Here is a 24,271-nt window from a genome sequence, read left to right as displayed (position 1 = left end):
GGGATGCCCTTATGCTAGTAAATACTGTTGAATGGTTGTAGAAATAATCTCAGCTGGTGTACTTTCTTTATGCCAGAAATGTGTTTACTTATGTATATAGTAATAGTTTTACAGCTTTTGTTTTAAATGCAATCACAGTGGTCCACTTAGTCTATGCATATTCAGGTGGGTAGCTGTGACGACCTCTTATTTGGGGAGGTCTAGTTTTACTTTAAAATGTTCTTTCAGTTTTACTCTGTAGGGTAATCTGGCTGCCACCAGGAAAATTTAGGCTTTCCAAACCTTTTTCTATAATATTTCTCACAGGGTAGGTATACCGAGGGTCTGAGCTTTCATGAAGGTCTATGTGGTCTGAGGAAGGATTCTTTACTGAGCTGGTATACTTGAAGTAAATAGGATTTATTTAACGAAAGTATAAACACGAGGGTAAACAATGTAAACCGTACTGGGAATGATTTGAACAATGGCTTAGTGTCTCTCACAAGCTTCTCTCTACTGACAGGGATTTTTCATAGGCAACTTTGTAACACCTTTCACTGTACTTTTTCCTAGACTCTCATCTTTCAATTGTAACTCTTATAACACAGAACTAAATGTCACTCTTTTCACACACAGGGATGAGTCTCCTTCAACAGAGACAGAACTTAACTCCTCTTCTGCTTCTCACAGAAATCAGAACTCAAACTCATATCAACTGCTTTTACACAGCACTCTCTGCTGACTGACTTTTTCAACTGTCTGCCTAACTGTCTCAACTCTAACAGTCACTCCTGATAGACATTCAAATCATCCACACAGCATCCATTCCAAAACCCCTCCCCCTCTCTGTCACTCACCAATCACACCACTTGCCTGTTTCAACCACATTAGACTTTCACACAGCAATGTAAACCAAATTTTTAAACACACACACACAAATTAACATGAAATCGTTACAGTAGCCATCTTGGTCTGAAGCAGCAAAACAAGAGTTGGAGTGCAGTAGCACCTTTAAGATCAACAAAGCTATATTCTGGGTATAAGCTTTCGTGTGCACGTATCTGAAGAAGTATGTGTACATACGAAAGCTTATACCCAGAATAAAATTTTGTTGGTCTTAAAGGTGCCACTGGACTCAAACTTTGTTAGTCTGTGCATGTCACTGTAAGAAAACATCTGAGCCAGGTAAAAAGAAGTAGATGCCCATATCCTTTTGCAAGTCCTCCACATGAACCAAGTCCATTATATTTGTACAATCATGGACATATATTGGGATCCTACTCCTAGTCATGATTTCCCATCAAAGTACCATTTGAAGAATCTTTAGACACTACATCGACAAGTACCTATGTTTCCTGCTGCTCCATCTGTGTAGGTAAACCCATCATGTATAAAAAGGCTCTATACAATAAATACAGTAGCAACATAGGTTTTTGTGAGTAAAACACATGCACAGAGACCGCCAACAAAATTCTTGATCAAGGTTCTATCAATGTAAAGCCCTTCTCAAAGTCATTTTTCAGAAGATAAGCAGTTGAAAATTTAAACTATTATTCTTAACCTTATGCTTGAGTCCAAAACTTGCACATTGCAATTTTCTAATGCTTTCCCAGCAAAAATGCTAAATTGTGGGTTTTAACAGGACTAACTTAAAAATGCAGATGTGGGTTTTTCCACAGAAATTGGCAAAAATAAGCCTGCTTGCTATAACTTTATCCTACAGTTTTCTATGGTATGAAAAATATGAATTGCTTTTTAAAGATCAACTTTCTATTTATCAACAGGCCTCCGTAAATCTACTCATGAGGAGCCAAGTTCCCCTGGCTCCTGGTCATGGCAACATGTCCACCAGTATACAGATCCCCTTCCCCAAGTTCTGCAATGAACCACAGAGAATTCACAGTGAAGTTTCTGTGGAGAAATCAAAAACATCCAACACCATGAGGTCTCCTCTGTACAGGAAAAGGGACGGGCAGGAGGTAGCTCTTTCTATTGCACTGCGTTTTGAAGCAAGCATAGGCAGTAGTACAGATCGATGTGTTTTCCCATCTTCCAAGACTTCTGGCGTGGGTGGGTGGGTGGGAGGTCTCAGCTTGCTGCAAAGCTTTGGAGCGTGCAGAAACAGAAAAATACACACATGGTTGTTTCTGTTCTTTTCAAAGCCAAGAGAGCTATAGTGAACACATATAAGCATGAACAGAGGACTTGGCGTAGCAAGAATTTGCAATGGCAAATTAATAATGGCTGAAATTATAAACCAAACCAAAATCTGTAAGCCCTCTTTAATCAGAAAGACTTAAATGGACTAAAGGTATATGGTATAATTCTAGTCTAACCCCCTATTCAATAGAGGAAATCCAAAACTAGTCTAATCCCCTATTCAATAGAGGAAATCCATCACAAACTTGTCAGCTTAAAGAAGCAAAGGCTTAGTCGGTAAGGCTCTAATTGACGAAAATCAACCTCAGTGACTCCCCTGAGATTGTAAAACATTAACATTCACACTTAGTTTTGGGTAGCCAGAGATAGGGGATAAAATAGTTAAGCAGAACAAAATTTAGTCTTTGAATTACAAAATCAGATGAGACCAGGATGTTTTCTAATTTGTATGAAAAGCAGTTCTTAAAATAATTATTCAAAATTATGTTTTTATTTTAGTGCCAAAGCTATTTATGGCCCAAAGACAATATCACAAAAGTGACAGAAAGCCACAAATATTTGAATAGGTAAAAATGTAGAAATTATTTTAATACACCAAAGTGCATGATATGCTTTGGATATGGTTGTTCACTAATTTATTTCAACATAATTTAACCTTTTCCCATATAAGTGAGTGAGGGACCACAATTTCACGGTCACTCTCTGTAACATTACTTATTAGTGACATATCGGATAAAGATAAATCTGATTCAGAGCTACCTGAACCACATTCTTTTATGCTAAAGAATGGTTGGAACAGAGAATGCATGGGTACAATTGTTGATCTTTCCCATTTGCAAGAGTGGCACCAGCAAAAGGACCTGAACAGATGATAAGCTTTCATAGTGAAACGCAGGAGAGGCAGTCTTGCAGATTGTTAGAACCCACAGCCAACAACGAAGTACGCGCATTCAAGAACGGTAATACTTTTATTGCAGAGCTATAGATGCAGTAACAGAAGCACTGTTAAGAATGGTGGCAGCCCCATGGGCATCATAGGATATAGGGAATTCGTATGCACCCCCCTCACAGCACTGGCCAATTAGGCACCCTCCCGCACGCAGGATAAAGCTTGGAGACCGTTAGGTAGCTAAAGCTGAGAACCAACACTCTCCCACGGCACCTAGGAAAAACCCAGACAATACAACTCCCTCCTGCACAGCTGTATAGATAAGCATTTCAGCGCAAAGCAGAAAAAGCACAGAAAGGAATGCAGTAGCAATTAACCAGACACAGACCGAGCTCCCCAACCCCCATGGCAGCGTAGCTGACACAGATATGAGAGTCCATGGCAGGGGTTCTGATTGGTCATTGGATATCTGAATGGCTGCACAGATTTTTTAAAAAGGTTTTGGCAACAGCTGCCACCACACAAGGATCTTCACTGCATGACTGAAGGTAAGCTGTGTGTATGCGAGAAAATATTTTAAAGCAATATGTTAATTTTAAAAGACAAACATTTCTGCCTGAAATGTGGAGGGGTTACTACAGGAGTTACACATAACCTCAGTTCTTGAAATTTTTGGTTGACTCTATATGCTGTGGCAGCCATTTTGCGGTTGCCTCCACTACCCTGTGCCAGCATTCCACATGTGACTGCAGGCTCAGAGAGGTTGGGAACCCTTGCACTAGGTGCTGTGCAAGATCTTGCACAAGTGGAACTGCACTGAGTCCATTTAAGTTCCAATCTTTTGTGTGAGAGTTTGAAGTAACCCCTTTCCTTGTCTGAATGCCTTTCCTGATATTCCTGCCCTTAGAATCTTCAGTTGAAGCTCCTGTGTAGCTTACTGAGTCTTCTAGGGTGTTGGTAAAGGAAGCAGTCAACAATAGATGCATCTTTGCATATAGCATTGGAGTTTCTTGGAGGAAAGTTCACAGGAGGAAATATAAGTACATTCATTCACAAATGTATACCAATTTCTTTGCATGCATCCATAATTTATATGATCAACAATTATAAGGGAAGTGTAATCTGCATGGCATCAGTTTAAAGAGCATTGCACAATATGGAAAAAATATTTTTTGTGATGCTGTTGGCTTCAGCTTTGGCTGTCATAAATATATATTGCAAAAAGTGAGGAAGAATGAGAGGGGATGTTGGAAAGCTGGTTTCTTTGGGAGAGCTGGAGGATAAGCATAGAAGAATCCTTCAGAAGTGGCCAGATAGGTAGTTCCCAGCAAGAAACGGGAAACCCCAGCCTTCTATAGGCAGTGCTTCATTTGTGCCCAAGTGGACACTTGTGTAGCCTATGCAGAGAACTCTCCCTGCTTTCAGTAAGGTTTCCTATGAAAGTGTATGACTCCTTTTTTAAAAAAAATCAATGTTGCATAACTGTACTATAATATGACTTATATTTTTAGAGCACTCACTTGATTTGGTTTCAGAAAGGGTCAGCAACATCAAAGATCCCACTGTTTCTTCAAACAGAAACTCCACACACATCAGGAAGGGCAGCAAGCACAAGATTGTGCATCCCTAGGCAGATAAGATAGCTGGCCTCCAGGTTCCCTGAGCCAGGAAAAATATCTACACATCATCAAGAGATGTGGCCAGAAGCACATTTCCTATACAGGAAGCCACGAGAATGCAAAAGCATGGTATTATTCTGTTGCCATCCATGATACAGGTGCAACACTGAACAGTGCAACAGAAGTATCATCACTTCATATATTGATATATTCACATGAGAACAGGCACATGTACATTAGAAATGTTTCACTGAATTATGTGTATTAAATGAACAGCTGTGATTGTCAACATGATAGATTAATTAAGGGTGTGATAAGACTAATGCTATTGTTTTCTTTTTGTGTTTGGGTACATGAGCTTAACAGTTGTTCATTGATTATGGAAAGTCACTCTGTATACACACACACACACACACACACAAACTACTTTTCAAGTAGGCATATTGCCAGTGTGGCAGCTGACACTCTAGTAAAATTGAATGCTAGATAGAATAAATAGTGGTACCACCAGCTGTTGCTTCTCCTGTTTATAGTGAGAGATTTGATTGGCTTGTCCAGATCTCTTGAGAAATGAAGGTGAGATGACATTCCACAGGTGTGTTGTGAAAATGCAAGCAGGTCAGGGGTTACCTTGTAGGTTCACTATGTGACCTCAAGGACTACCATGCATTTTTTTCAAGTGATATAGCAAGAACAAAAATTGAAGGCATCTCTGCAGTGATCAAACGAACTTCCAGTGTAAGATAGCAGATATTGCCTGGCTCAGAAATCCGTCTGCACACATTTTATGTACCACATGTATTCTTGGCCACTGCTTCAGATGGACAGTGTGAGAGCAAACAGAGATGGCTGCATTGATCAGTTCAGTCTGGGAACTAGATTGTGGCTTTTGTGAACTGTAGTTGTTAGTGGGCAAGAATTCCTTTTCACCAGATACAGCTTTGAATTCACAGGTTCACCTGGACAGTCCTGTAATTACACGAGTGAATGAGGATTAAGGCTATTTATTCTGATACAATCTACAGGACAGTTCAGCTCGCAGAGTTGACTCTCTAGATGTATGAAAGCTGAGAGAAAGATTACTAGGCAATGATTGGAGCTTGCTAGGTTGTTTTCATAACTTGGCAATAGCTATATCTAGTTTTGGACCACAGCATAGAGGATATGATCACGAGATCTGCAAAATGGAGCCAGGGATAAACTGGGAGGATTTCACTACAAAGCTGATGTAAGTCCGAGAGCTCTTGGTAGTCATTTTGGAGGTTGCTAGGCAACCACAGCCCTGACCTGGATAGCCCATACTAGCCCAATCTCATCAGATGTTAGAAGTTTAGAAGGGCCAGCCCTGGTCAGTATTTGGAAGGGAGACTACCAAGGAGTATGAGGATTGTGATGCTGAGGCAGACAATGGCATACCACCACTAAAGTCTCTTGCCTTGAAAACACTGTAGGATCGCCTGTGTGTCAATTGTGACAACAGCAAAAAAGGCAACTGCAGCAATATTCCTGAGCCTTCCAGGGCTTGGTTTCTGTAAAGCAAAACCATGGGAGGGAGCAGGGTTGAAATGGGAGGCCAAAGCAGCCCTGAAAAAGGCCCCTTTGTCATTCCTTGATGGAGGAGGAGGACTTGCCGAGAACAAGTTAAGTGCTGATCACTGAAGACTTACTACACTCATGGCCCATTGTGCGGCTCTGCCAGACTTTTCTCAGGGAGAAGCTACTAGAGGCAGGGAAGGAAGGAAAGCTGAAGATAGGGGTAGATGAAGGTAGGGTGGTTGGGAAGGAGAAAAGGAAGTAGGAAAGGGGGAGAGGTTATGGGAACTAGCAGGGAAGAGAAAGTACTGGGGAGGTGGGATACAGGGGGGAAATTGTCCCAAGTCCTTGCAGGTCTCCTGCTTGTAGAACATCAATTACTTTTTTATTTTATAGAGATAATAACATTGTGCCGTTGGTTTGATATTTTCTCCAGCCTTTAATTGGGCTGGGCATCTGTGATCAATCACATTTCTAGCTGCATACAGAGGCTGGCAATGGAAGAGGTGCAGTCTGACAGGGCTGAAGGTGTTGTGCATGTTATGCAGGAAGATACTGCAATGAAGCTCCTCAGTGATAATGAGATTGTCACTTGTAGTCCTTAGATGTTGATGGTGGGGCGGCCTCTGTCATGAACTGTTAAGTATAGGCTGTTTGCATGGGCTTCAACTTAGGGTAAAACATCAGTTTGACATAACATGCATTGCTGACTCAAGCAATACTATTGGCTTACACAATTCATCATTCCAGTCTGTGAAACTTTGAGGAATTTCAGACAGACGATATAATCCAGAAGAGGAATGGTTCCCAAATGGTTTCTGGTCTGTCATTTCAGACAGAACCATTTTAGAACCGGTTCCCTACTGGAATATATTTGTAATTTCACACACAAACGCTTCTGTCCCGTTTAGGAAACAGGGCTGAAGCATTTTACCTGTCAACCACTTCCAAGTAGTCTTCAGTTTGTTCTCCCAGTTCCAATGCGCTTTTCCCCACCGTTTTTCGCCCGCGCGGGCAATCTCCGTTTTTTTTAACATTCGCTTTATAGTGCTATAACGGTATAGCACAACAGCATTATATCATCCCCATTGGAATGCCTGGAGTGTTGTGTTATAGCACCATAGCGCTATAGCACTCTAAAGCAAACATTAAAAAAAAAGCCGGAGATCGCCCACGCGGGCGAAAAACGGCGGGGGGAAAGTGGTGCAGTCTGAAATGGCAAACCGCTTCAGATCCAGCTCTTTACCGGAAGGGGAAAACCATGTGTGAAATGGCAGCCCTATACCGGTTTACTCCATGACGGATCAAAAATGGCTTCAGAACGGGTTAAAAAGGGTAATGTGAAATTCCTCTCAATTTCTAAATGCTTTGGAATAATGAAAGCATCTTCAGCATCCATATCCAGGAGCATTGTCACTGAGGTTAACTGATGTGTAGGTGATTGCTTTAATGTTGCTGATAATACAGAATAAGGCATGGGTACAATCTCATCATATCTTGGAAGCTAAGTAGGGTTGGCCCTGGATAGTATTTGACCCTGGATAGTATATGAAAGAGAGACCACCAAGGAATACCAAGATTGTGAATTGGAGGCAGGCAATGGCAAACCATCTCTGACCGACTTTTGCCTTGAAAACCCTCCAGGGTCACCATAAGCCAGCTGTGATTTGACGGCATCAACAAAGTTTAATGACTCATGCAACCTGTAAAGTTCAAGTATTTCCTTGATGATAATCCAGACTCTGCTTCCACAGTAAACTTGTGGTTTGCATATGAGCCTTAACTACAGGATGACGGTTAAGCTTCAGTTAGTCTGAGTTATAGTTAATACTGCAGAGATATTGGGCTTTACCACTGACTTTCTAATCAGTAAGTTATGGCTGCTTGTAGCATGAACACATACCCTATTGAGGTTACAGTGAATGCACATGCAATCTAGCTCAGTTAACATGTTACAGTAAACACATCCTGCACGTACATGTTTGCATATCGTTGTAACAAAGAACCAATGCACATTCACTTGTCAGATGAAATGTGGCACCAGTATCTGGATAAATGTGGGGTTTAAATAACTTTCAGCTGTATGTGTATTGAGTGTACACTGAGAATTAACGTGAGAAAGATCAAGTATATGCTGTAAACAGATGGTACATTTATTCCCTGTATCTTGTGTACAAGGCTTCTGTGTGGCTGTCAGAGCAGGCTCGTCAGGCCCAATCTGCATCAGGAGACTTCGGCCAGAAGATCCAAGGGCAATATGTCTGGGCTTTCAAGGGTGAGGAGACACAGGGGGGGGATCTGCATTGGTGAGCCACACATTTAAAAGGAAGTGATGAGCTGATGAGAGGGGAAGGAGACACCCAGGAGGCTGGGTGTGGCTGGAGGAGCAGAAATACAGTGGGGAATGGCAAAGCAGCCCTTGGCGGCAGGTTGGAGGACTAGAGGTGGCAACTGCAGGGAAAGCCTCATGAAGGGCAAGAGAAAACTGCATTAGCCATCAAGGGTGACAGAGCTCACCAATAAAAGGCGAGGCAGGTGAGACAGGCACAGGTGATAGCTCTGGGAACTGAGATCTAAGAGGTGGTGAGGGTGAGAAGGCCCTGGGAGGGGAGCACAGCACCATGGGAAGGCCAAGGAGGACTTGGGGAGTGGAGTCCAGGACTGACGCCACAGCACATCTGTCACAGCGCCACCCAACAGACTTACAGCTGAACTTGTAAAGTGAATGTGTGTTGGCTCTTACAAACACTTTTATGCATGTACTTGTAGGATGTACATATGTTCACTGAACCATGTGAACAAAGCTATTGTGTGTATGGGCAGGGGGAGACATGTATGTGCTTTACCAATTGTTCTTTTCCAAACAGTTTCTTGTCAAATAAAAAAAAGTCTTTGCTACAAATTGATAGTGATAGCATTTCTGAACTCTCAGGAGCAAAACTAAAGAAAGCTTTTTGTCTTCACTTATGTGGCTAACCATTCTTTGTATGCTTGTCTTAAACCATTACACAAATTAATTGGGAATACTATTGACTTTAGGTTGATGCAGTGTCATGAAAGTAATTGTGATAGGGATGGGCACGAACCTCATCATGAATCTAATTTCGTCACAAACATGGCCGGTTTGTGGTTCATGAGGCTTTGGTTCATGAGATTGCTTCGCCCACGGACAGTCCACAAACCACCATGTTTTTCTGGGAGTGATTCGTGAGCCAGACTCGCTGGTGCAAATCAGTTGTCAAAGCAATGGGGGGGTGGACTTGACATCACCAGCTGACCTTGATGTACCTGCCCATCAGCTTGGTTTTCCAACTTGCCACCCCCCTCCCTTGCTAGACCTCCCCCCCTTTGCACTTTGGACCCTAAGATTCTTTACTTCTGTGGCTCTTGACACCCACGCAAGGGCTTGTCATTGCCAGCTGCCCATCGACTTGGTTTTCCAACTTGCCACCCCTCCCACGCTAGACCTCCCCTCATTTCGCACTTTGGACCCTAAGATCCTTGACTTCTGCACCTCTGGGCAACCGCTTGCTGGGCTTGACATCACCAGCTGCCCTTGCTGTACCAGCCCATCAACTTGATTTTCCAACTTGCCACCCCCTCCCGCACTAGACCTCCCCCTCTTTTGTAGAGAGGCATCTTGCAGTAGTCCACTGCAAGTTTGATGCTTCTAGCTTGCAGGGGGTCCATTTGAACTGACACATTCCTGAACCCGTGGCTGTTGTGATTTTCCCAAAGAGCAGTTGCCTGAGGGCACCTGCTTTGGGGGGTTGCTACACAGCCCCCCAAAGCCAATCTGCACACAACTTGGAGGGCAGGTAGAGGGGCTTCTTGGGGACTCAATGTCAATTTGCTGTGGTGACCTCAGCAGGGTATAATGACACAGAACTTACTGTTTTCTCCAGGGGAACTGATCTCTGCCATCTGGAGAGCAGTTTTAATTCTGAGTGATCTCCAGCCCTACCCTGGAGATTGGCAGCAATGTTCCCCAGGAGGAAATGGCTGGTTTGGAGGGTAGAGCCTATGACATTGTACCTGTCTTGGGGGTAGCAACCCTATCTCCTTCACAGCCAACCATCTACCCCTCTGACTTCTGCTTTCCATCTCCCCCCTACACCTGGAGCCTCTACCTAGGAAAAATAGTCTTCTCCTCCTCAGTGGGGACCCAAGCAGGAGGAGAAGCGACCGCAACAGGGTATAATGACTCAGAGTCCACCCTGCAAAGCAGCCAATTTCTCCAGGGGAACTGATCTCTGCTGTCTGGAGAGCAGTTTTAATTCTGAGTGGTCTCCAGCCCTCACCCGGAGAATGACAGCAATGGTTCCCCAGGAGGAAATGGCTGGTTTGGAAGGTGTAGTCTATGGCATTGTACCTGTCTGAGGTCCAGCTCCTCCTCAAACTTCACCCTCTCCAGGTTCCATCCCTCAAATATCCAGGAATTTCCCAACCTAGAGGTAGCAACCCTATTTCCTTCCCAGCCAACCATCAGCATACCGTTATCTGCCCCTCTGACTTCAGCTTTCCATTTCTTCCCCCCTCCCTGTACCCTCTACCTAGGAAAAGTACAGTCTTTTTCCACAGTGGTGACCAAAGCAGCTCACATCATTCTCCTCTCCCCCTTTTGATTTGCACAACAACCCTGTAAGGTAGGTTACGCTGAAAGTCTGTGAGTGGTCTGAAATCACCCGATCAGCTTCTACAGGAAGAACCTGGGTCTGGAAGACCCTATTCTGAAGTGCTAACTGCCATGTCACACTGAATGTCTTGGGAGGCCCACCTCAGCAGGGTATAATGACACGTGACAGAACCCACAATTTTCTCCAGGGAAACTGATCACTGCCATCTGGAGAGCAGTTGTAATTCTGAGTGCTCTCCAGCCCTCACCTGGAGATTGGCAGCAATGGTTTCCCAGGAGGAAATGGCTGGTTTGGAGGGTGGTCTATGGCATTATACCTCTCTGAGGTCTCACCCCTCCACAAACCCCACCCTATCCAGGCTCCACCCCTCAAATCTCCAGGAATTTCCCAACCTGGAGTTGACAACCCTATCTCCTTCCCAGCCAAACATCAACCTACCATTATCTGCCCCTGATCTCTACCATCTGGAGAGCAGTTTTAATTTGGAGTGATCTCCAGTCCTCACCTGGAGATTGGCGGCAATGGTTCTCCAGGAGGAAAAGTACAGTCTTTCTCCACAGTGGAGACCAAAGCAGCTTACATCATTTTTCTCTCCCCCTTTTGACTTGCACAACAACCCTGTGAGGTAGGTTAGGCTGAAAGTCTGTGACTGGTCCGAAATCACCCAGTCAGCTTCCACAGCAAGAACCTGGGTCTGGCAGACTGTGCTCTGACGTGCTAACTGCTATGCCTAGGGTAGCCAACCTCCAGGTGGAGTCTGAAGATCCCCAGGTATCACAACTGAACTCCAGGCAACAGATCTCTCCCCCCAGCCCCGGAGAAAATAACTGCTTTGGAGGGTGGGTTCTATAGCATTCTATTCAGCTGAGGCCTCTCCTCTCCCCAAACTCTGGCTTCCTTAGACTCCACCACAGAATATCCAGGAATTTCCCAACCTGGAGCTGGTAACTGTAGTCAGGACTGGCCCCAATGAGTTCCCCACAAAGGCCTGGAAAGGGCGTCCTTCCTTTGCCTTTTTACTGACAGAACCAAGCTTGTTTGCCTAGCAACATCCACTGAGGGAAAAGTTAGTCCCACAGGAGCCAAGAAGGAGAAGTGTCTTTGTCAGGAGAGACAGCTATTTTGATAGTTTATTCTGTGAGAGAAGAGTGTCCAGGCTGGCAGTGGGCAGGGGAGATGAGTGGACCCAGCCCCCAGCCAATGGCACTCGAGTACTTTTGAGTGGCAGTTGATGGGCCAATGGCTGATGGAGTGCACTGCACAGCCAATGGGAGAGCTGGAAATGGCCAATACGTAAGGGAATTACATCCTGCAAAGTGTCCTGCAAAGTGAATATTGGAATCAAGGGGTATACAGTAAGGCATTCGTTCCCAGCCATACATCATCTCTTATTATCAGTACATAGTATTATAGGTTAAGGATTCTGATCTTTATGAAACTAAGAGAGCTAGTGGAGGATAGATGAGGGCAGGAAGGGTTGCGTCTGTGCTTAGTTCTCGTCGTCCTTTCTTACGTGCCCAGGGAAATGCTGGTCACCACCTTGGGGTCAGGAAGCAATTTTTCTCCAGGCCAGTTTTGGCCAGGGATCCTGGAGGGTGGTTGTGTTGTTGTTGTTGTTTTGCCATCTTCTGGGCATGGAACAGGGGTCACTGGGTGTGGGGGGAGGTAATTGTGAATTTCCTGCATTGTGCAGTGGGTTGGACTGGATGACCCTGGAGGTCCCTTGCAACTCTGTGATTCTATGAGCGCTGGAGAAACTGCCTCTTGTCTAATCCTAATTAATAAGCACCCTCCCTCCCACCCAAGATTCCTTAACTTGCTAAGGGGGTAAAACCCCTAACAACTTAACGTTGTCTCGTAGTGGGTTGTAAAACTAGAGGAGAGGGATGCATGCTTATCCTCAGTTCTTCCTCCCTCCTCCCCAGTTTGCCCGTATGGCATGGTGAGGGGTAGAAGTAAAAATACTTCCTGTCATATTGCTTGGCTCAGGTTCAGGATAGATGAACAGCATCCCATTCAGCTGCCAGTGCTATAGCATAGTTTCACAACAGCACCACTCTTCTGAGATAGGTGAGCAGGAAATTACTTATCCAGCCTACAGACACTGCTAAGATCACGCTGTTACTTTGGATGCTAAAGAATTTCCCAGTTCCCCCCCCCCCATATACACACAGACAGCTGTGCATTTTCTCACCAGCCATAGCTTAAATCCTGTATCAGTTCCCTTGTAATTAGTCATTTAACGATGGGGAGAATGGAGGCTGCGAGAGTGTCTAGCCTAAGGCATTATAGTATTTTTTCTTAAAGGAAAAAGCTGGTGCTTATGTTTTTAAACAGTCAAGTTTACTGATGAGGAAAACAGTGTATTTTCAGTCCCTGCCTGATTTCTGTGTTGGTATTAGTTTTCATTGCTGTTTGTCATAAATGGTAGGCCACAGTTCTGACTATGTAATCGTCAGTTCCATTAAAAATATAACTGAGAAGCTGGGGTTCTTTCAGCTGTTCCTGAACTGTCCCATGCAAGTTCTCCCTTTCCAAAACATGAAGCTGCTATAGCCTGAAGTTTGTGCTGCTCAGAATAATACATTCCCTGATAAGCTGTGCAGTTGTCCCATGCCAGGGACTCTGGAAAAATATACAGCAACTGCTTGGGACAATAAAGTAGCTGCTGGGCATGCCTGTAGCTGAAATTTTTATAGTGAGGGAACATGAGTATGCTGAGTGTGTGAGAAAGGCTTGCCGGGTCTACATCTCAAATCCTTAGACATATTGGGAGACACCTAATGATGTCATAGTTGGATTCCATGGCAAGTTGGATTTGGTGATGTCATCTCTATATAATAATCCCCTTAGCATATTGGCTGTTTCCAGGTCTCCCATTGGCTGTGCAGTGCGCTCCATCAGCCATTGGCCCATCAGCCACCACTTAAGAGTACTCATGTGCCATTGGCTGGGTGCTAGGTCTACTCCTCTTCCCCGCCCACTCCCACTTCAGCCACTGTTCCCTGTCAGAATAACTGGCAAACGGCTGTCTCTCCTGATAAAGACACTTCTCCTGCTTGGCTCCTCTGTGGAACTAACTTTTCCCTCAGTGGCTTTGGTAGGCAACCAAGCTTGGTTCTGTCAGTAAAAAGACAAAGGAAGGAAACCCTTTCCAGGCCTTTGTGAGGAACTCATTGGGGCCAGTCCTGACTAGGTTGCCAGCTCCAGGTTGGGGAATTCCTGGATTTTCTGTTTCTAAGGAAGCCAGAGTTTGGGGAGGGGAGAGGCCTCAGCTGAACAGAATGCCATAGAGCCCACCCTTCAAAGCAGTTATTTTTTCCGGGGAGGGGGGGAAGAGATATGTTGTCTGGAGTTCAGTTGTGATACCTGGCAATCTTCAGGCTTCACCTGGAGGTTGGCTACCCTAGGCATAGCAGTTAGTGCTTCAGAGCAGGGTCTGCCAGACCCAGGTTTTTGCTGTGGAAGCTGTGATTTCAGACCAGTCACAGACTTTCAGCATATAACCCCGTCTACTGCCAGCTTGGCCACTTTCCTGTCAGTATAAACTATGAACGGCTCTCTCCTGCTTGGCTCTGCCATGGTTGGCTGGGTACTGAGGTGGGCCAGTGGCTGTCAAACCATTCTTTTCAATCCCCTGCTGTGTGGCTGAATTTTCCCTACGGTTGCCAACCTCCAGGTGGGACCTGGAGATCTTCATCTGTTACAATTGATCTCCAGATTACAGAGATCAGTTCACCTGGGAAAAATGGCTGCTTTGGAGGGTAGACCCTATGGCATTATACCCTACTGAGTCCTTCCCCTCCCCAAATGCCGCCCTCCATAGGATCCGCCCCCAAATCTCCTGGTATTTCCCTACTCAGAGCTGGCAACCCTACTTTCCCCTCAGTACCTGTTGCTAGACATCCAAGCTTGGTTCTGTCAGTAAAAGCCGAGGGGGAGACCCTTTCTATGCCTATTTTGGCCTTTGGGAGAAAACTCATTGGGGCCAGTCTTGACTACGGTTGCCAGCTTCAGGTAGGGAAATTCCTGGTGATTTTATGGTAGAGTCTATGGAAGCCAGGGTTTGGAGAGGGGAGAGGCCTCAGCTGAACAGAATGCCATAGAGCCCACCCTCCAAAGCTGTTATTTTCTCCCGGGGGGGGGAGATCTGTTGTCTGGAGTTCAGTTGTGATACCTGGCGATCTTCAGGCTCCACCTGGAGTTTGGCTACCCTAGGCGTAGCAGTCAGCTCTTCAGAGCAGGGTCTGCTAGACCCAGGTTTTTGCTGTGGAAGCTGAGTGGGTGATTTCGGACCAGTCACAGACTTTCAGCCTAACCTACCTCACAGGGTTGTTGTGCAAGTCAAAAGGGGGAGAGGAGAATGATGTTAGCTGCTTTGGTCCCCATTGCAGAGGAAAACTATACTTTTCCTCCTGGAGAACCATTGTTGCCAATCTCAAGGTGAGGACTGGAGATCACTCAGAATTACAACTACTCTCCAGATGGCAGAGATCAGTTCTCCTGGAGAAAACGCTGGACTCTGTGTCCTTATACCCTGCTGAGAGGTCCCCCCCATGACAGCCAATGTGATGTAGCAGTCAGGGCTTCAGAGCATGGTAGAGGCTGCGGGTGGTTGGGGTAGACGGAAAGCTGAAGAGTGCGGGGCAGATAATGGCAGGTTGGCTGGGAAGGAGATAGAGTTGCTTGGCTGGGAAGGAGATAGAGTTGCCAACTCCAGGTTGGGAAATTCCTGGAGATTTGAGGGGTGGAGCCTCGAGAGGGTGAGATTAGAGGAGGGGTGAGACCTCAGACAGGTACAATGCCATAAACTCCACTGTCCAAACCAGCCATTTCCTCCTGGGGACCCATTGTTACCAATCTCCAGGTGAGGGCTGGATATCACTCAGAATTACAACTGCTCTCCAGGAGTGAGGGGGGAGGAGATGGAAAGCTGAAGTCAGAGGGGCAGATAAAGGTAGGTTGATGGTTGGCTGGGAAGGAGATAGGGTTGCCAATTTCAGGTTGGGAAATTCCTGGAGATTTGAGGGGTGGAGCCTGGAGAGGATGGGGTTTGAGGAAGGGTGAGACCTCACACAGGTACAATTCCATAGACTCCACCCTCCAAACTAGCCATTTCATCATGGGGAACCATTGTTGACAATGTTCAGGTGAGGGGTGGAGATCACTCAAAATTACAGCTGCTGTTCCGGTAACAGTCATCAGTTCCTCTGGAGAAAATGGTGGACTCTGTGTCATTATACTCTGCTGAGGTCACCATAGCAAATTGACGCTGAGTGCCCAAGACCGGGGCACTCTCCCAGATCCTCTTTCTAGAACTCATTGTATTTATTTCCACAACGGACCTTATTCCTAGTATTGAATATCATCATTAATACTAATTCTTTGACACACCACTAAGTATGTATAACATGGTGGGGTGAACCTTACCACTAGGTTTGAAATATAATTAATTGAATTTTGAAATGATCATACAAAAATGCATGGTGTTCATTTATTGCTGTGTCTCATTTAGAATAAAACAAAGGATGTTTTCTCATATTGATTCCACCATATAAAAATGCCCAGATACGTACAAGTTTCTAAAGAGGTGCAGAAATCCCTTGACATCCAGTGCTACATTACAGTATAATTAAACAACAACAGGTATTATATTGTTCTGCTTGTGAACAGGGTTGCATTTGGGCCAGTGTTCACATGGGTTTTTTTGGTACAAATCGATGGTTAGAGAGCGAAGAGAATTGTAGGCATTTCTGTAGCTGCTCATCATTAACAGCTTATGCCATGAAGCACAGCCCTGCCGCATATTGTGTTATATTGCATTTATCCATAGTAATCAGGGCTGAGTTGCATGACATATTACTGCTCACATAATTAATCATGTTTGTATGTCTCATACTCTGGTGGGAATGAAGTGAGGATTTGGTCACGCTTGCACACGGGTCATCACCCATATGAACTTTGCCCCTCAACCCCCAAGTCTTGTGTTGACAAAACTATGCTTAGAAACTTGTTTTTTTTATATAATGAATATTTCTTATTTTTTCTTACAGAAAATGCTGGCACAGAAGAGATGATTGTTCATTGACATTAAGGCGTGGAACTGCCCGTTGAACAAAGTCCTGACCAGGCAACTTACGAATGGCCCAAGGAAGCCAGCAAATTGATTTTCAGGTTTTACATGACCTGCGTCAAAAATTTCCTGAGGTACCTGAAGTTGTTGTGTCCAGATGCATGTTACAGGTCAGTGCTATGCTATTCTATTTATGGAGGCACTGTAATCCAGTATAGTTGTTTAAAAAGTACTTACAAAGGCTCTTCGAACTAACTTGCCACACAGGTGTCTTTAGTAAACTTATTTCCCACCCTGATTTATTTATGTTTATATTACATAAACTTGCTTTTAGAAGTTATGACGTTTCTCTTGTCACGTTACTTACAATTTTGGAATCTAACCTTCTAAAACTGCTGTGTCCCCTAATGTAAAAAAATATGTGCAATTCTTTTCATAAGAATCTCCTGTGTAAAACCGCTTGTCATTCCAGGAATCTGATCAAGATACTACCCAGGGCTAACCCTGCTTATCTTCCGAGATCTGATGAGATTGTGCTAGCCTGGGCAATCCAGGATGGGATAGAAGTTTTGGGGACTTTATTACCAGTCTCAGTGATATTCCATTCTCTCTGAGCTCAGAAATGGGGAAAGACTGTGAAGGACTACTCCCCACCTGGCCTTGACCTCCTCTGATTCTGCCTCAATGTGGGGAAGGATTGTAATGGCAGGGTCTCCCGTCCATCAATCCCAATGTTTTTAGCATGGGCATCACTTTTAATAGTGAACTTGATGGTCTGTGCCTGTCAATAGAGCAGTGAAATGGAGCCAACCACAAGTAAAGAAGGGTTTTTCGCATTTTCAGGGTAGTAGTCAAAGTTCAGAGTAGTAGTTGTGGTAATTGTTTGTAGCAAAAACAAACTCAGAAGTCTTGTGGCACTAGACTATAAGATTAAATCACAAGATTTAATCTTTTATTGTGTCACAAGACCCCAGGTTGTGTTTGCTGCATGCTGAGAGTCCCCAGGTATGCCCCTCCCCCCAAATTAGGTAATTAAAAACAAAAAGAATCTAAAAAAAAATTTAAAAAATTGGTGACAGCAGCCCAACTGGTATCAAGCATGCTTATTGCCCTGTCTCAGGAGCCTCAGAATGTTGATGTTAGTTGAGCACTGTTGTTGCTGTTTTTAAATAAAATGGGGGAGTTAATTTGGCCCACTGAAAATCCCTAACATCCTTAAGGGGAGGGTTAGGGGTAGTGGGTCTGTGCCATGAGACATCCCCCATTCCTGACCTACCCTTTCAAGAATGCAGTAGAACAAATTTAGAGTCTAGTGGCACCTTTAAGACCAACAGAGATTTATTCAAGGTATGAGCTTTTGTATGCATGCACCCTTTTTCAAGTCCATTGGAATGGCAGTTAAGGTTCAAACCTATAGCAAGAGAATGAACAGAACATGTAACATGATGATGTTCAAGATATGCAGAGTGAAAACTAAACTACAATTTAGTTTTGTTCAACTAAATAATAAGTTAAGGTTATACGGTCAACAGTTGTAAAGCAATAAATATGTCAAAATAGCAGATAAATGTCCAAAGGTGTCTTTTCTAATTGTGGGAAGTAACTAAGAATCTTTATTCTCTCCTCTCAGGCATGGAGGGCATTTAACAGCAGTTTTTGAGGGGGATGTAGTGTTATGTCAGCAGAATCCCAATATCCCTTGCATTACATTCAGTATTCTAATATACTATTCTGAAAAAGAAATACACTAAAATACAGAGGATTTATAGTCCTTGTTGAGAATACATACTTGAGAACTGAATGAGTTCGCATATGTAATGGGATAAAAAACCAGTATCCCTGTTGAGTCCTGGAGAGGTTTCCCTTTCCATTCTGTTCCTGAAGTTCCTTTTAATAAAACAGCTACTTTGAGGTCACCCATTGAATGTCCTGGAAGGTTGAAGTGTTCTCCTACAGGTTTCTCAGTCTTGTGATTCCTGATGTCAGATTTGTGTCCATTTATCCTCTGGCGTAGGGTTTGTCCTGTGCGTCCCATGTAGAGAACCAAAGGGCATTGTTGACATTTAATGGCATATACAGTGTTAGAAGATGAGCAAGTGAATGATGGTGTAGTTGATGCTGTTAGGTCCAGTGATTGTGTTGTCTGGGTGTATGTGGCAGCAAAGTTAGCATCTGGGTCTATTGCAAGCTCTGGTCCCAGTGACTATATTCAAATTAGAAGTTGCATTATTGTGGGTGAGGAGTTGTTTGAGACAGGGGAGCTGTCTGTGTGAAAGAAAAGGTTTGCCCCCCAGTACTTGTGAAAGAGAACTGTCATTATCCAGTAGAGGTTGTAAGTCGTTGATGATGCGTTGAACTGTTTTGAGCTGTATGTGACCACTAGTGGTGTTCTATTATTGTCTCTTTTGGGCCTGTCTTCTAACAGGTTTTCTCTGGGTATCATTCTGGCTTTGTAAATCTGTTTCCTGACTTCATCAGGTGGATACTTTAGTTCCAAAATGGTATGTTGTAGATCCCTCAGGTGAGAATCTCTGTCTGTAGGATTGGAGCAGATGGCTTTTCTGCTGTTGCTGCCACCGCCATCTTGAGTGGTGTCTGGTGCGGTCTTGTTCATCCGTGGCCATCTGACTACAGCTCTGCTCTGCATTCTTGGGGACTGAGCCGGGGGAACGACCCCAATACAAGAGCTAAGTGGTGAAAGAAGCGTATGTGCAGGCCGAAGCGCAAAAGGAGAAAGTTGAGGCAGAGGTCCAAGTAGACATCTCCTGTAGTGTTACTGAAGCTGCAGAACAGAGCATGGAATGGTAGCGCTTGGGAAGCTGACTTCCAGACAAGGCCTGCTGTTTGATGCTACTGTTAGAAGACTCCTTGCCTATCTTCAGGAGCTTCCAGTTTGGAGAGCCAGTTTGGTGTAGTGGTTAAATGTGCGGACTCTAATCTGGGAGAACCAGGTTTGATTCCCCACTCCTCCACTTGCACCTGCTGATGTGACCTTGGGTCAGTCACAAGCTCTGGCACAGCTGTTCCTGAAAGAGCAGTTTGTGTCAGAATTCTCTCAGCCTCACCCACCTCACAGGGTGCCTGTTGTGGGGAGGGGAAGGGAAAGGAGTGTGTAAGCCGCTCTGAGACTCCAAGTGAAGGACGGGGTATAAATCCAATCTCTTCTTCATCTTGAAGCATAGGAGCTGTTATCTGAAAAGGGTGCTGGCCCTGAGCTTTACTATTCTGGACTGGTTCTCTTCTTTGCGGCTTGATGTAGTGATTGTATAAAATAAAACCCATGGGGGGGTAGGATTGGAACAGATGCAACTGTAGCATAGAGCCTGGCTGTATACATTGGATCATTTGGTATGTTTAGGATGGTAGCTGGAGGCATGTAGGTATGTTTGTCGGTAAGTAGGATTCTGGTACAGGAATCCTGAGAGTCCCTTGGACTGCAAGGAGATTAAATCAGTCAGTCCTAAAAGAAATCAACCCTGACTGTTCCCTGGAAGGCCAGATACTGAAGCTCAAATACTTTGGCCACCAAACGAGAAGGGAGCACTCACTGGAGAAGACCCTGATGCTGGGAAAGAATGAAGGAAAAAGAAGAAGGGGACTGCAAAGGATGAGATGGTTAGACAGTGTTATCGATGCATCAAACATGAAATTAAGCAAACTCCGTAGCACGATGGAAGACAGGGGGGCTGGTGTGATGTGGTCCATGGGGTCGCGAAGAGTCAGACTTTACTGTGCGACTGAACAATGACAGCTATGTGTCCATTGTTTACTTTTACAGTAGTGTCCAGAAAATGTATTTCTTGCATGGATTGGTTCATTGTCAGATTGATGGTGGGGTGAAAATCATTGAATGCCTGGTGGAATGTGTCCAGGGTTTCTTTACCATGTGTCCAGACAATAAAAATGTCATCAGTGTAATGCAAATATAAGAGAGGTATGAGTGGGTGGGAGTTTAGGAAGCATTGTTCCAAGTTGGCCATAAAGATGTTAGCATATTGTGGGGCCATGCGGGTGCCCATGGCTGTACCATTGATCTGGAGGAACAGGTCGTCACCAAATCTGAAGTGTTTATGGGTGAGAACACAATGGCACAGCTTGTTGGCAAAGTCAGCTGTGTTTTTGTCAGAAATCATGTTCCTTATGACTTATAATCCATCTTTGTGTGGGATGTTGGTATACAGAGATTCCACATCCATGGTGGCTAAAATAGTATTCTCTGGAAGGTTGTTCAAAGATTGTATTTTCCTCAGAAACTCTGTGGTGTCATGAACATAACTAGGAGAATTGATGGCATAGGGTCTTAGAACAGAGTCCATGTATCCAGATACCCCCATGGTGATAGTGCCTATTCCTGAAACAACAAATATTTATTTATTTATTTATTTATTTATTTTATTTGTACCCCGCCCTCCCTGCCGAAGCAGGCTCAATGGAGTGTCCTGGGTTGCCTGGTTTGTGTATTTTGGATAGAAGATAAAAGGTACCTGGTCAGGGTTCCAGAGGTCTGTCTGAGAGGATTAGTTCCCGAATGTGCAGTGGTAATTCCTTGATAATCTTGTATAGTTCTTTTTTGTATTCCTGTGTGGGGTCTGAGTCCAATCGTTTGTAAAAAGCAGTGTTTGAGAGTTGTCTTTGAGCCTCTTGGATGTAGTCTGATCTATTAATGATGACAATGCGCTCCCCCTTTGTCTGCTTCTTTAATGATAATATCCACATTATTCCTGAGATTGTCTATGACCTCCCTTTCAGCATGGTTGAGATTCTGCTGCACGTGATGTTGTTTGTTGATCACCTTGGTTTGTACTCTGTGGTGAAAGCATTCTGTGTAAAGATTCAGTGTGGTATTGCGACCATCAGGAGGGGTCCATGTGAAGTCTCTTTTCTTTTAGTGTTGTTTTGATGGTATGTAGTGGTAAGTATCTTGTTCATTAGTGGATTGGAGGGATGGTAACTGTTCTCCAGTAGATTGTGTGCTGGTGTGCTGTGAAGAGGCTGTCTGCTGTTTCTTGTTCTGTTCTTGTGTATGTTGGAAGTACTCCTTCAGGTGTACTTTTAGAGTTTTAGTATTTTAGTGTATTTCTTTTTCAGAATAATATATTAGAATACTGAATGTAATGCAAGGGATATAGGGACGTCTGCTGACATAACACTACATCCCCCTCAAAAATTGCTGTTAAGCGCCTTCCATGCCTGAGAGGAGGATTAAGATTCTCAGTTACTTCCCACAATTAGAAAAGACACCTTTGGACATTTATATTCTATTTTGACATGTTTACAACTGTTGACCTTATAACTGTAACTTGTTATTTAGTTGAACAAAACTAAATTATAGTTTAGTTTTCATTTTGCATGTCTTGAACATCATCATGTTACATGTTAACTTGCTGTTCATTTTCTTGCTATAAGTTTGAACCTTAACTGCCATTCCAGTGGATTTGAAAAAGTGGGCATGCATACGAAAGCACATACCTTGAATAACCTTTGTTAGTCTTAAAGGTGCCACTGGACTCTAAATTTGCTCTGCTGCTTCAGACCAACATGGCTGACCAACAGGAACTATATTCAAGGATTCAGTAAGCTGTTAGGGACTCTGGCTACTTGTAGGCTGAAAGAATCCAGGCAGAGGATGGTTTAGGGCTGCAGGAAAAGTGCTTCATCCAGACATTATCAACCACATGCTTACATACCCAATCACTCAACTTCAGAGCTAGATGAACAGCATCCTGGTCACCTCACTCCAAATCAGCAGTCAGAGCATAGTGTTAGACTATTGAAGTTCAATACTGAGTGAGAATGAATTTGTTCATCTAGCCCCAGTGTCATGCTGTGAGGAGATCCTGATTTGTTTATCTCTTATGCTCATTCTCAGACATGCACATTGCTTGCAGGACCCCCAACATGTTATATTACTTTGTAATATGATTGTTGTATTTGCTGCAGGAAGACTATAGAGCCTTAGGGATTACTTGTATGATTGCTATTCTTCTAGCTTAAAATGTTAGTTGGGGTGTCTGTAGCTTTTGTGAGTTATTGTGTCACTAAGATCTGCAAGCAATGTCAGCTCAGGTTAACTTTTTTCCAAATTCTGAAGTTCTAACATAAATCAGGCTACATAGAGGATATATGCACACACACACATATATGTATTCCTACAGATACCAAGAATGTTGCTTTCCTGTGACCTTATTCTTTGACTCCAGCATCAAATTTTAAGTTCCATAGATTTTATCAGTGATAACTAAATATAACAAAAAAGTACTTCCTTAACGTTTAGTGTTCCCTGTGCCAAAATGCACCATCATAATATTATCTTATGACTTGGTTTTTAAACCATGCTTGCCATGTTTCTTTTAGTCAAGGCAACATTTCCCCCTCATTATGATTCTAAAGAAAAGGAAGATATTCAGCAAGACCACTAACTTGAAATCTAAGGCTGCAGTTCTATTCTTACTTATTTGGACAAGTCTCCTGAATTTTCAGAAGCACTGAAAACACTGTCAGTGATATAACACTGCAATAGTTGATTCTAAATTTTTTAAAGGGAGGGGTTCAGTGCACTGCAGAAGGAGAGCACCTCAGTTGCCATCTTGCTAGGAACCTTTCAGTGGTTAGGGGGCAGGAGAATTGGCCTTGGAAGATACCTGCCCAATTACAGGTGTCATTTGAGCTGAGTGTCCTCCACCAAAAAGTTTCTGTCAGCAACTGAGGGGGCTGCCAAATTGTTGTTGAAAGGATCCAGGAGTATTTACCTTTGATGACATGTGTTCATATTCTGTCTGCCTACAAGATCCAGCCTCTCTGACACTCTTATAACTAGTTGTGTATTAATATTTTATCAGATGCTATAACCACTTGCGCTGATCCTGCTTTCAAATGTTACCACCAGTTAATCATTTCAGCAATAATATCATCTAATGAGTTTTTAGTATTCCATCATTTTAGTTTTCCTTGAACAAAGATCCGCAGTTTGGGTCCCATTACTAATTTGAGTATATATTTGGGGGGGGGGTTTCCACCTCATTTTCCTTCTCTGTCTCTTAAAAGTTCCACTGGTATGACCCCCATGCTGTGGGTCATGAGTTATCAGTTTAAGATCAGTGTTGTTTTTAACTTTTACATTATAGAGCCTTAACACATGCTTTTTTGTGGTTTCTTATAGAATAATAATAATTTGGATGCTTGTTGTGCAGTTCTGTCTAAGGAGAGCACAAAGTATCTCTACGGTGAAGGAGACATTGGTTTTCCAGATGATTCTGGGATTCCTGGTCTGCGAAATCACATGACATCCCTTAATTTGGATTTGCAGTCACAGAATGTGGTTCTCCATGGAAGAGAAGGAAGTAGAATGAATGGAAGTAGGACTTTATCTCATAGCATCAGC

The 24,271-nt window shown here is 43.8% G+C and overlaps 1 protein-coding gene across 1 annotated transcript in view; it reads left to right on the top strand.

The window, feature by feature from the left end:
- TAB2 (TGF-beta activated kinase 1/MAP3K7 binding protein 2) overlaps positions 1 to 24,271 on the top strand; it is a 68,577-nt gene that overhangs the window by 24,999 nt on the left and 19,307 nt on the right. The window contains exons 2-3 of the mRNA XM_015415550.1: positions 16,871 to 17,060; positions 24,050 to 24,271. Coding sequence (XP_015271036.1) covers positions 16,959 to 17,060; positions 24,050 to 24,271 — 324 coding nt within the window. The 5' untranslated portion in view covers positions 16,871 to 16,958. The remainder of the gene's footprint in view (positions 1 to 16,870; positions 17,061 to 24,049) is intronic.

This window comes from Gekko japonicus, unplaced genomic scaffold (genome assembly GCF_001447785.1).
Source record: "Gekko japonicus isolate JY-2015 unplaced genomic scaffold, Gekko_japonicus_V1.1 scaffold1870, whole genome shotgun sequence".
NCBI classification, from domain to species: Eukaryota; Metazoa; Chordata; class Lepidosauria; order Squamata; family Gekkonidae; genus Gekko; species Gekko japonicus.
Note: the sequence above shows the minus strand (reverse complement) of the source record. Positions and strands in the feature narration are given on the sequence as shown.